This window comes from Argopecten irradians, chromosome 5, assembly GCF_041381155.1.
Source record: "Argopecten irradians isolate NY chromosome 5, Ai_NY, whole genome shotgun sequence".
In the NCBI taxonomy this organism is placed as follows: domain Eukaryota; kingdom Metazoa; phylum Mollusca; class Bivalvia; order Pectinida; family Pectinidae; genus Argopecten; species Argopecten irradians.
The window spans coordinates 21478850-21493183 of NC_091138.1; the positions used below are offsets into that span (position 1 = coordinate 21478850).

The 14334-nt window shown below is 33.3% G+C and overlaps 1 protein-coding gene across 1 annotated transcript in view; it reads left to right on the top strand.

Moving 5' to 3' along the window:
• Positions 1 to 11425, top strand: part of LOC138323204 (annexin A7-like) — a 27457-nt gene extending 16032 nt beyond the window's left edge. Inside the window, exons 9-16 of the mRNA XM_069267621.1 lie at positions 1020 to 1114; positions 1422 to 1535; positions 6092 to 6182; positions 6588 to 6667; positions 7059 to 7271; positions 7836 to 7911; positions 8221 to 8333; positions 8606 to 11425. Of these exons, the coding sequence (XP_069123722.1) occupies positions 1020 to 1114; positions 1422 to 1535; positions 6092 to 6182; positions 6588 to 6667; positions 7059 to 7271; positions 7836 to 7911; positions 8221 to 8333; positions 8606 to 8728 (905 nt within the window). The 3' untranslated portion in view covers positions 8729 to 11425. The remainder of the gene's footprint in view (positions 1 to 1019; positions 1115 to 1421; positions 1536 to 6091; positions 6183 to 6587; positions 6668 to 7058; positions 7272 to 7835; positions 7912 to 8220; positions 8334 to 8605) is intronic.
• Positions 11426 to 14334: the final 2909 nt, after the last annotated feature.

The following is a 14334-nucleotide window of genomic DNA, read 5'->3' on the forward strand; positions in this document are numbered from 1 at the left end:
TCGTAACAACGCACAAAGAATGAAGTTATTTTCGGAACTACATTTTGTGTTGCCTTGGTGACGAGAAGAACTGACTGGCGGCTGTTCCGTAGCTGTACATACATGTACGATAACTGGTACAATGTTGCAAAATTGTATAATAATCTTATACCGAACACATATAATTTGACTTTTTTTAACAGCGGAATTTTTAAATTGGTTAATGTAAATATAAGGATTGATTATCAATTTTGTTGCTTGCATTGACTGATGAAGAAAGTTAATCTCGTGCAAATGTTACATGAACTGCTTCGCAGTTCACTTCATTTGCACGAGATTAACTTTCTTCATCAGTCAATGCAAGCAACAAAATTGACAATCAATCCTTAAACATACGAAAATGTATCGGTGTAATGATGAAACGTTTCCCTTAAGCAGCTGACATTGAAAACTTTATTTAGCATAATCATTTTATTGCAAATCAAATGAAGTACATGTAACTAGAAATTACCTGTGTGTGTATTAACTGTATCCGATAGCTCCTATTCCATCTTTGCATATTACAGAGTAAGCTCCCTTATGGGTAGGTATCGATTGTTACGTCATTATTTTGTGAGCGCAATTCAAGTCGTTTTCTCCAAAAACAATGACATTACACTCACAACCACATGACGTCACAATCAATACCTACCTGCATGGGCATATTACAGAGTAAGCTCCCTTATGGGTAGGTATCGATTGTTACGTCATTATTTTGTGAGCGCAATTCAAGTCGTTTTCTCCAAAAACAATGACATTACACTCACAACCACATGACGTCACAATCAATACCTACCTGCAAGGGCAGATAACTCTGTAATATGCAAATACAGAATATGAAAATAATGGGCAGAATTATCATAACCAGTAATATTGTATTGGAAAAGATGAATAATAGCAATATTTATTTTTGAAAAAAATCAGTTTGTTAAACAAAATGGATATGAGAATTGTTGTATTTTATGATATATGTAACAATGTTTAACTGATTGATGTTTCAGGAACTGATGAAAAAGCCATAATCGATGTGATTAGTGCACGTTCAAATGCTCAACGTCAACAGATTTTGGCTATGTTTAAAACAATGTATGGCAAGGTATGACAATGACAGCCTGTAACCAAATTCAGTTCTCTTAATGTCAGAGTAAATTAACATTGAACTAGTCTAAGGTTAAGTTATCGTTGGTGAAAATGATTTTGAAATAAATCCAAATTACCCCGGTAATGAATAAAATGAACACTCAGGGAAGTATACAAATTGAAATATATGAAGATGATTGAATACCCCCATACTATTAATATGTGTTTTGATTATAAAGAAATTTATATATTAATACCATATAGAAAAGTGATTTGCATTACCTTGTTTAAGAAAAATTGATGAATTGTTTGTATTTTGCCAGGATTTAATCGCTGATCTGAAATCAGAACTGAGCGGGGACCTCGAGGAGCTAATCATGGCCTTGTTTAAACCCACGACCTACTTTGATGCCTGGTCCCTCCACAAAGCAATGAGTGTGAGTCTTAACAATAACTAACATAGAATCTGAGTGTGAGTCTTAACAATAACTAACATAGAATCTGAGTGTGAGTCTTAACAATAACTAACATAGAATCTGAGTGTGAGTCTTAACAATAACTAACATAGAATCTGAGTGTGAGTCTTAACAATAACTAACATAGAATCTGAGTGTGAGTCTTAACAATAACTAACATAGAATCTGAGTGTGAGTCTTAACAATAAATCTGTGTGAGTCTAACAATATAGAATCTGAGTGTGAGTCTTAACAATACTAACATAGATCTGAGTGTGAGTTTAACAATAACTAACATAGAATCTGAGTGTGAGTCTTAACAATAACTAACATAGAATCTGAGTGTGAGTCTTAACAATAACTAACATAGAATCTGAGTGTGAGTCTTAACAATAACTAACATAGAATCTGAGTGTGAGTCTTAACAATAACTAACATAGAATCTGAGTGTGAGTCTTAACAATAACTAACATAGAATCTGAGTGTGAGTCTTAACAATCACTTACATAGAATCTGAGTGTGAGTCTTAACAATAACTAACATAGAATCTGAGTGTGAGTCTTAACAATAACTAACATAGAATCTGAGTGTGAGTCTTAACAATCACTTACATAGAATCTGAGTGTGAGTCTTAACAATAACTAACATAGAATCTGAGTGTGAGTCTTAACAATAACTAACATAGAATCTGAGTGTGAGTCTTAACAATAACTAACATAGAATCTGAGTGTGAGTCTTAACAATAACTAACATAGAATCTGAGTGTGAGTCTTAACAATAACTAACATAGAATCTGAGTGTGAGTCTTAACAATAACTAACATAGAATCTGAGTGTGAGTCTTAACAAATAACTAACATAGAATCTGAGTGTGAGTCTTAACAATAACTAACATAGAATCTGGTGTGAGTCTAACAATAACTACATAGAATCTGAGTGTGAGTCTTAACAATAACTAACATAGAATCTGAGTGTGAGTCTTAACAATAACTAACATAGAATCTGAGTGTGAGTCTTAACCAACAACTACATAGAATCTGAGTGTGAGTCTTAACAACAACTACATAGAACTGAGTGTGAGTCTTAACAACAACTACATAGAATCTGAGTGAGAGTCTTAACCAACAACTACATAGAATCTGAGGAGAGTCTTAACAATCACTTACATAGAATCTGAGTGTGAGTCTTAACAATAACTAACATAGAATCTGAGTGTGAGTCTTAACAATAACTAACATAGAATCTGAGTGTGAGTCTTAACAATAACTAACATAGAATCTGAGTGAGAGTCTTAACCAACAACTACATAGAATCTGAGTGTGAGTCTTAACCAACAACTACATAGAATCTGAGTGAGAGTCTTAACAAACAACTACATAGAATCTGAGTGTGAGTCTTAACAATCACTTACATAGAATCTGAGTGTGAGTCTTAACAATAACTAACATAGAATCTGAGTGTGAGTCTTAACAATCACTTACATAGAATCTGAGTGAGAGTCTTAACCAACAACTACATAGAATCTGAGGGAGAGTCTTAACAATCAATTACATAGAATCTGGGTGTGAGTCTTAACAATAACTAACATAGAATCTGAGTGTGAGTCTTAACAATAACTAACATAGAATCTGAGTGTGAGTCTTAACAATAACTAACATAGAATCTGAGTGTGAGTCTTAACAATAACTAACATAGAATCTGAGTGAGAGTCTTAACCAACAACTACATAGAATCTGAGGGAGAGTCTTAACAATCAATTACATAGAATCTGGGTGTGAGTCTTAACAATAACTAACATAGAATCTGAGTGTGAGTCTTAACAATAACTAACATAGAATCTGAGTGTGAGTCTTAACAATAACTAACATAGAATCTGAGTGTGAGTCTTAACCAACAACTACATAGAATCTGAGTGTGAGTCTTAACAATCACTTACATAGAATCTGAGTGTGAATCTTAACAATAACTAACATAGAATCTGAGTGTGAGTCTTAACCAACAATTACATAGAATCTGAGTGTGAGTCTTAACAATAACTAACATAGAATCTGAGTGTGAATCTTAACAATCACTTATATAGAATCTGAGTGTGAGTCTTAACAATCACTTACATAGAATCTGAGTGTGAGTCTTAACAATCACTTACATAGAATCTGAGTGTGAGTCTTAACAATCACTTACATAGAATCTGAGTGTGAGTCTTAACAATCACTTACATAGAATCTGAGTGTGAGTCTTAACAATAAACTAACATAGTATCTGAGTGTGAGTCTTAACAATCACTTACATAGAATCTGAGTGTGAGTCTTAACAATCACTTACATAGAATCTGAGTGTGAGTCTTAACAATCACTTACATAGAATCTGAGTGTGAGTCTTAACAATCACTTACATAGAATCTGAGTGTGAGTCTTAACAATCACTTACATATAATCTGAGTGTGAGTCTTAACAATAACTAACATAGTATCTGAGTGTGAGTCTTAACAATCACTTACATAGAATCTGAGTGTGAGTCTTAACAATCACTTACATAGAATCTGAGTGTGAGTCTTAACAATCACTTACATAGAATCTGAGTGTGAGTCTTAACAATCACTTACATAGAATCTGAGTGTGAGTCTTAACAATCACTTACATAGAATCTGAGTGAGAGTCTTAACAATAACTAACATAGAATCTGAGTGTGAGTCTTAACAATCACTTACATAGAATCTGAGTGTGAGTCTTAACAATCACTTACATAGAATCTGAGTGTGAGTCTTAACAATCACTTACATAGAATCTGAGTGTGAGTCTTAACAATCACTTACATAGAATCTGAGTGTGAGTCTTAACAATCACTTACATAGAATCTGAGTGAGAGTCTTAACAATCACTTACATAGAATCTGAGTGTGAGTCTTAACAATCACTTACATAGAATCTGAGTGTGAGTCTTAACAATCACTTACATAGAATCTGAGTGTGAGTCTTAACAATCACTTACATAGTATCTGAGTGTGAATCTTAACAATCACTTACATAGAATCTGAGTGAGAGTCTTAACAATCAATTACATAGAATCTGAGTGTGTGTCTTAACAATCACTTACATAGAATCTGAGTGTGAGTCTTAAAAATCACTTACATAGAATTTGAGTGTGAGTCTTTACAATAACTAACATAGAATCTGAGTGTGAATCTTAACTATCACTTACATAGAATCTGAGTGTGAGTCTTAAAAATCACTTACATAGAATCTGAGTGTGAGTCTTAACAATCACTTACATAGAATCTGAGTGAGAGTCTTAACAATGACTTACATAGAATCTGAGTGTGAGTCTTAAAAATCACTTACATAGAATCTGAGTGTGAGTCTTAAAATCACTTACATAGAATCTGAGTGTGAGTCTTAACAATCACTTACATAGAATCTGAGTGTGAGTCTTAACAATCACTTACATAGAATCTGAGTGTGAGTCTTAACAATCACTTACATAGAATCTGAGTGAGAGTCTTAAAATCACTTACATAGAATCTGAGTGTGAGTCTTAACAATCACTTACATAGAATCTGAGTGAGAGTCTTAACAATAACTAACATAGAATCTGAGTGTGAATCTTAACAATCACTTACATAGAATCTGAGTGAGAGTCTTAACAATCAATAACATTGAATCTGAGGGAGAGTCTTAACAATCACTTACATAGAATCTGAGTGTGAGTCTTAACAATCACTTACATAGAATCGGAGTGAGAGTCTTAACAATCACTTACATAAAATCTGAGTGTGAGTCTTAACAATCACTTATATACAATCTGAGTGTGAGTCTTAAAAATCACTTACATAGAATCTGAGTGAGAGTCTTAACAATCACTTACATAGAATCTGAGTGAGAATCTTAACAATCACTTACATTGAATCTGAGTGTGAGTCTTAACAATTACTTACATAGAATCTGAGTGTGAGTCTTAAAAATCACTTACATAGAATCGGACACAGCATTATTTGACACCATAAAATGGCCGTCACCAAGTTATTTAGTAATAATTGCATACCGTACACCACATTACTTTTAGGATATACACTATTTTACTTCTATGTTATTTTCAGCATATTTGTGAATGCATAAATTGGCATTCAAAGGCTTACTCATTCATATCAACACAATTATTTGCGAATCATCTGAATTTGTATTTGAGGTTTCTCATGAAATTACGGGAAATTTTGTATTTTGCAAAAATAAATTACTTTACAATAATTGTATACGTATCATAACTTTGTTACTATATATTTAGCAATGTGAAGTTGTTACTTTAGACAACTGGCCCTTGGTCATTAGTTTAAAATCATCGACGGAAATATAGCAATAGTCAAGAAAACTAGATACACTGTAAGACCCCATGCCCTCTGTATTAAATGAAGATTTTATTACCTTAATGAAACTAAGTACACATACACTGATTATGAAGTCTATTTTATCGTAATGTTTAAATTCTCAGATATTGATTTAAAATTTTTTGTTGTTGTAGATGATAATTTTATCTTCTTTCATTCCAGGGTGTTGGTACAAAAGAAGCCGTTCTTATCGAGATTCTCTGTACAAGAACCAATGGAGAAATTAAAGAAATTGTGGATTGTTACAAGAAACGTAAGCAGAATTTGTATATATCTTGGAATATCAGTTGGTCATTTTAACCCAATTTTTGAATTAAAAAATGATATGTTAATTCTAGTAATCATGCACACAGTCAAAAGTGATTTTGTACAATGGATTTTAACAAAAGATCTGAAAAATCATGGGTAGTATGTAGCCATCAGGAATCTGACGGCTAAAAGAAAAGATTCCTCATTGGTAATTAATAGATAAACGATAATTTTTTTTCTTTTTTTTTATGAAGCTTGCTTATATATATTCATCAGCTTTATATCAATGGTGACTTTGCATTGGCTCAACATGACATATTTCAGAAGTACCCACAGTAGGGTACTTCATTTAAAGGTTGTATATTTAACTGTCAATATGTTAATCAATTTAATTTATGGTTTTTAACAGATTTTGGTAGATCTCTTGAGCAAGACATAACATCAGAGACAAGCGGCCATTTTAAGCGACTCTTGGTTTCTTGTTGTCAGGTATGCATAACGATAGCTTGCATCAAAATATCATCATGCTATAGTGAAGTTCTACATTCTAGTTGAATGGATTAGAAAGATATTGATAGAACCAAAGGTCCTTTATATAAGTATGGACTTTGCTTGCAAAAGTTATGTTAAAAATATGCATTACAGTGTATTTGATAATTGTGTTGAAGTTATCGTAATGTGTTGTTTCTGTACGCCTTCGGTCATTATTTTAGATTCTACGGGGGTAGTATAACACCTTAGTTCACAAGTACATATAATTCCAGTTGTGATGTCATAATAGTAGTACTTTTTGTACTTGTGTTGATATGCTGAAAATCTCCATTTAACAAAGTGGAAGATGAGAGTGATGTAATATAGATTGTGGTGTATTTTGTTCCAGGGTAACAGGAACGAGCTGACTCCAGACCAGCAGCAGCGTCTGGCCTACCAAGGCCTAGAGGGAGTGGTTGACAGGGCCCTCGCTCAACAGGATGCACAAAAACTGTACCAAGCTGGTGAAAAAATGATTGGAACTGATGAATCTGCCTTCCTGACAGTGATGGCAGTAAGGAACCACTACCAGCTGAGGGCGACCTTCCAGGAGTACCAGAAGGTTTGTAGTCCACGGTGACTAAACGTCACCTTTGATTAACACACCTAGTTACTGTAATCCTAGTGAGTTGCGATTGATGTGTCATATATACATATATATACGGTATGTACATCTTGACTTTGACTCATACAAGGCCAACGTGGTCAAATATGTTGATGTCATGCCATAGCAGGTTCTTTATCAAGATAATTGGACTAAGTTTTTTTTAAACACTTAAAATATACATGTTTTTTTTTTTTTTAAATTTACAATATTTTATATATTTGTGCTGATTCACAAGATACATGTTTAAACAATAAACTTTTAATATACTGATACAGTTTATATTTCTTAACTCAAACTTGTGTAACTTGAAAACTCAAACTTGTGTAACTTGAAAACTCAAACTTGTGTAACTTGAAAACCTTAGTGCTGTTTAGTGTTCTCTTGGTTTGGGCCAAACTTTTGGCGACATATTTAAGTGCTCGCAATTACTCTGATCAATAGAAGTTGTGACCATTATAACTTTGTTAAAAAGCTTTGACTATAGTAAGTCATATAATGGGCTATATATTATCTCCCTAGATTGCTGGTAAAGACATCCTGAAGTCTGTCAAGAGTGAGTTCTCTGGAGATGTTGAGGATGGCTTCAAAGCTCTTGGTAAGGACAGTCAAACCTTTACAATTAGACCCTTTATAGAACTAAACAAATTAGAATATGATACACGTTAATATAAGTATTGTTTTCTTTCATGAGAATTTTGTGTGCTTAAGAGTTATCATATAAGACATGAATTTAACTGAAATGTTTCTACTTGTAATGGTTTGACAATAAACTGTACCTATAGATCCCTAAGGCCTTCCAGAGATTCAGGTTTGTGAAAGCTTAGTAGTTATATCTTAAAATAAAGCAGAGGAAGATCTATGGAGAATCTTTTATATAATCCATGTTTTTATTTTGTTTTGATAGTTATGACAGCCATGAATCGTCCAAAGTACTTCGCGGACCTGTTGTATAAGTCAATGGCTGGACTTGGTACGAAAGATTCAACCCTGATTCGTATCATTGTTACAAGATCTGAGGTATGTTGAAAGTAGAATAGTACAGAGAGTGCAGTTTACTTCATTAAGACGACTTCCTACATCAGCATATAACTAAATCATGATGATAGCATAGAAATGATACCAACTTAGTTTTCCCATAGGCATAGTTGATGATAAACAAGTTAAGATGAACTCAAAATTGGGATGTAAAATTTCACAGAAATATCTGAAGATTCAAGACTTTTTCCTGAAACTTAATAGATAACATGTATTTAGAAGAATTAGTTAGACATATTTATTTCTCTTTCCAGATTGATCTGCAGGATATAAAGGAGGAATATGTGGTTCATCATCAGAAATCGCTCCGGTCTGCTGTAGCTGGAGATACGCGTGGTGACTACGAAAAACTACTTCTCGCATTGATTGGCAATTAGCTGCCTAATTAAAATTGTTTACTTTTGTGAAAGTTTTTTGAATAAGTAAAACATGAAAGCTAATCTGTTTATTATAGGAAATTATACTGCTTTTATATTATATTGTGTTAATATCAAATATTGTATGTGGGTATAGATTTATTGTTGCCAAAAAAAAGCAAAAATAAATGAGGTAATCATATATACTATATTAATGTATCTATTCATGGAGGTATTCTCTTTTAATATTTCTGAAACTATAGATAGAATGAAACACTGAAAATAGAGCTAAAACATGGTAAATCCATCTGGCATAATTTCAGATGTACACATTTTCATTGATTGTTCTTCTTGTTGGTGAACTTTTTGTAATTTATCCTTACATTCTTTGTATACCTGTAGATTTAGTGTAACAATACATGTGTATCTGGAAGGAGTATGAAAAACAGGTTTTCGTTTTGCCCGCGAGGATAGTTCGCAAAGGTGATACTATGGTGTTACTTTTCCAGCTGTGGAGGCGGTGTTGTCGTCAACATTTCACTTTAAAGTTTTGCGTTTAGCTCTTTTGCTCAAAAAGTCCAATCCTAACCAAACTTTACATGTAAATAAAGCTTACGGACATCATTATCACCTCAACACACCTAATTGTTGCAGGATTCATTGCAGGGTGTGGATTCAGAAGCTGTGATGTTATACTATACCTAGCTCTTTTTCTCAAAAAGTATAAGTGTAATCCTAACCAATCTTTGAATACAGCTAAAGGCCGTCATTATCACCTCAACACACCTAATTGTTGCAGGACTAATTTCAGGTAGTGGAATTCAGAGGCTGAAGGACATAATTATGCTGCATTTCACGTTTCCTTCATTTTGTTTTACTTTCAGATATTTTAATTATTCCATTATAGTTTGAATCAACAATGCTGTACGGACAATACTTATAATTACTCGTAATTCTTGTGTTCTCAACTGGTGCCTCTACATAGCCTGCTTTCTACGCAATGAATCCAATATGCTACCCAAGTCCTAAATGAACCTGTAATGCTGAAACCTTTACTAAAGTTCACCTGTGCATATTCACCTTTAAGGTATAGCAAACACTTTAATAATAATTTAATGGGTTTTTTTAAAAAAATATATTGGATTTTTTATATGAAATTTTTTTTATATACATATAAAAGCCCTGAATTTTGGATTTCAAATTTCCAATACCAATTTCCTCTTACACTCACAATAACAACTCCATAAAATTACTATGGTTTATCAATTAAAGTTGTGTGAAATATGTTGATGAATTCTAAAGTTTAATGAAATGGTTGTCATGTGTTTCCAAAAACTTATTCTATAATTTGAATTCATTGATTCTATGCAATTTGTTCAGAAATATTAGATAAAATGGCAGTGCTTTTATATGATTTTTTATAATAACTTTCATTTTACATACAATTGCTCTTTCAATTTTCAAAAAATTCAGTTGATCACTCACATTTGATTTCATAAATTGACAAATCTCTATATATATATGTTTTAATTTTGTTTTTGAAAACTATTTAGAATTTGAATTGCAATGTAAATGTGAAATGGTTTTACCATTTTTGAGTTTGTTGTATCTGTATTTGAAATGAGACAAACAGAAATCATTTACAATGTACTGTACTAGTTTAGTTAAGTTAGTAGTATTATGCAGAATAAAGAACTTGTTGGTTGTATTTACATGTATGTTGTTGAATGCAATTTTGTTAACTTAAAGTTAAAGGGACAATTCACTCAGGCTAATTCTTTTACATAACCAAGAAGCAAAATATGGCATAAATGTATTGTTCTACATTTCTTATGAAACATATAACATAAAATATTGACAAATTCCATGTCATTGTGTAAGTATTTTAATTGATAGCGTTGTAATTACAAATTGTTGATCAATACGATGAAGCAGGTACAATATGTACGCTGTACCCATATCCGAGCCAAGGTCACACACGTTAAACAAATGAACTACATAACCACTGTGGAGGTGATAAAATGATTTTTGCAGGCAAGACAATTCACCTTATAAGGTAAACACACTACTGTCAGAGTGATTTGAGCAGTTCTAGACAAAAGTAGCATTACTTTACGAACAAGGGACAGGGTTCGGCATACAAGATGTTCGCACACAATGAGGGATTGCAGACAGCGAGCGAGTTTGAACATTTCACATGCATTTCACCACCATGGGCTTTTCTGGCATATCAAAGTAAAATCAACTGATCTAATTTCCTTAAGAACTTTTTTTTTTTCGATATATGTACAAATTTTAATGTTCTCTTAGACTGAATTGTCCCTTTAAGTAGATGTCAAAACATTTATACAATATTGTCCAAAATGTTTGATCATGGTGTTTTGAGACTTTTAAGATCAATATTTTCCTTAAATGTATGATTTAATGAGAGATAATTGCTCATTTTATTTACTTGCCTAACCATTATAAGAATGGACAATACTTTAGACATATCATACAATCTGAATATTTAAATAATCAATTGCTTTTTGAACTTAAATTACGAAATGTTATTACTTTTTTGCTTGTTATCACGTCCAAATTGTTCCTGCCATTTCCTAAGATGCGTTTATTTATATGTCAAGTCTGGTTTCATTTATCTAATGCTATATGTTATTGTTTTGAACATTCTGTGTTAATAATCCTCTTGTTATTAAATTTCGACTTTCGCAACCTGAATTAGCAGTTTTTATCCTTGTTTCCCAGAATTCCATGCAACAGTCTCTATACCATATTGAAATGATGTCAGAAACTCTTCCAACGTTTTCATGGATATTCTGGTGATGATTTGTTTTTATCTCCCACTTTCTCCGAAATGGGGAATAATAATTTGGGTTTGTCTGTCCATCCGTCTGTCCATCCATCTGTCTGTAACACTTCGTTTCCGTGCAATAACTGTAATAAATTTAAACCGATTTTCTTCAAACTTAGCGACAAGGTTAAATGCCTTAAGGGCTCAGCCAAGTACAATCGCAATTGTCGATGAACCTTATTTAACAGAGTTATGGCCCTTTGAATTACTAAAAACGTCATTTTCTGCCATTTCCATGCAATAAGTGTAACACATGTAAACCGATTTTCTTCAAACAAGGTTAAATGCCTTAAGGACTCGGCCGAGTTCGATCACGACTTCCAACGGACCTTATTTAGCGGAGTTATCGCCCTTTGCTTAAATAAAAAAAGTCTGTTTCTGCCACTACCATACAATAACTGTAATAGATATTAACCAATTTTCTTCAAACTTGGTGACAAGGTTAAATGCCTTAAGGGCTCGGCCAAGTTCGATTGCAACTGTCGATGAACCTTATTTAGCAGAGTTATGGCCCTTTGAATTACTAAAAACGTCATTTTCTGCCATTTCCATGCAATAAGTGTAACATATGTAAACCGATTTTCTTCAAACTTAGTTACAAGGTTTAAGGACTCGGCCAAATTCGATCGCGACTTTCAACGGACCTTATTTAGCGGAGTTATGGCCTTTTGCAAAGAGTCAGTTTCTGCTACTTCCGTACAATAACTGAAATAAATATATATTAACCAATTTTCTTCAAACTTGGTAACAAGGTTGAATGCCTTAAGTGCCTGGCAATGTTCGATCATCTCTTTCATCGGATGTTATTTGTTAGAGTTATGGCCTTTTGCTTTACTACAAATATCATTTTTCTGCAGTTCCTGTGTAATATTTAACAAATGTTAAAACTAATATTGTTAAAACTTGGTAACAAAATTAAATGCCTTAAGGGCTTAGCTAAGTTCGATTTCAACTTTTGGCAGATCTTAATTAGCAGAGTTATGGCCCTTTGATTTTATTTAAAAAATCAAAAAATTAAAAAATATTAACTGATTTTCTTCAAACTTGGTAACAAAGTTAAATGTCTTAAGCGCTCGGCCAAGTTCGATCGCCACTTGCGACGGACCTTATTTAGCAGAGTTATGGCATTTAATTTTATGAAAAAGAAAAGTCATTTTCTGCCATTTCCCTGCAATAACTCTAATAAATATAAACCGATTTTCTTCAAACTTGGTAACAAAGTCAAATGCCTTAAGGGCTTGGCCAAGTTCGATTGCCACTTTTGGCTGACATTATGTAGTGGAGTTATGCCCCTTTGATGTACTAAAAACGTCATTTTCTGTCATTCCCTGTGCAATAATTGTAACAAATGTAAACCGATTTTCTTAAAAGTTAGTATCGAAGTTCAATGCCTTTAAGGGAAAATTCACTCAGGCAAATTCTTTTACATAACCAATAAGCAAAATATAGCATAAATGTATTGTTCGACATTTCTTATGAACCATATACCACAAAACATTGACAAACTCCACGTCTTTGTATTTGCCAAAAAGTATTTCAATTAATACCATTGTAATTACAAATCGTTGATCATTACGATTAAGCAGGTACAATATGTACGCTGTATGGGACGGTTCATACCCGAGCCAAGGTCACACACGTTAAACAAAAGAACAACATAACCACTGAGGAGGTGATAAAATGATTTTTAGGCAAGATAATTCACCTTATAAGGTAAACAAATTACTGTCAGAGCGATTTGAGCAGTTCTAGACAAAAGTTGCATTACTCTACGAGCAAGGGACAGCTAGGGTTCGGCATACAGGATGTTCGACCACAATGTGTAATGGCGGACAGCGAACGAGTTTGAACATTTCACACGCATTTCACCACCATGGGCTTTTCTGTCATATCACAGTAAAACCGACTGATCTAATTTCCATTAGAACTGGTTTCTTTCCGATTTATGTACACATTTGAATGTTCTCTTAGACTGAATTGTCCCTCAGCTCAGCCAAGTTAAATAGTCACTTTCAGCAGAGACTTAGATATATAAGTCTCTGCTTTCAGCGGACATTATTTTATACATGTATCTTACTTCCGAATAAGACTTCAGTTTAATTTTTCATGTTTCAACCAAGGTTAAACCTAGCCTCAATAATGTTTACCTACAATATGTCCTGAAAGCGGGGCATGGAAATTCCACGAATTTGCTAGTTATGTTTTATCCTGTAACTGACTCACATGCTGACCGATAACTACTGCCGGATAAACTTATACTTTATCCGTCCATACGATCACGTGAATTTGTTACACATGTGACGAAACTTTTTCTAATTTGACCCAGAACTTGACCCTTCCGATGAAAAATGACGTCACACATCGGAATGACATCATACTTACCAAATCGAAAACATCGTATGGCGGTGTGATTTTTTCCCTGGCTAATGGCAAAGGTAGTATTTTAAAATAATTCTGTGATGGGTATTTATTGTTTTATGAACATTTTAGTGATATTACACACTGAATATAATTACTGATACTGTTTGCGAATGCGCCAATTTATTTCCCACGGTAGTAAATAGGAGTACTCTCTCATTCGGTTTAGTGAAGAATCTCTACCTCCGCACCAAAGAAGCGTCTCGCATCGAGCGAAACCAAGTACCAACCACCATAGGTCTTGTTTAGTTGAAAATAAACAAGTATTTTCTGCGTTTTGAGAAAATAGCCGACAGTATGAAGTGGCCTGAAGATAAGCTTACAATGCTTTTTCAGATTGTCTTGATTGGTAAAGCTA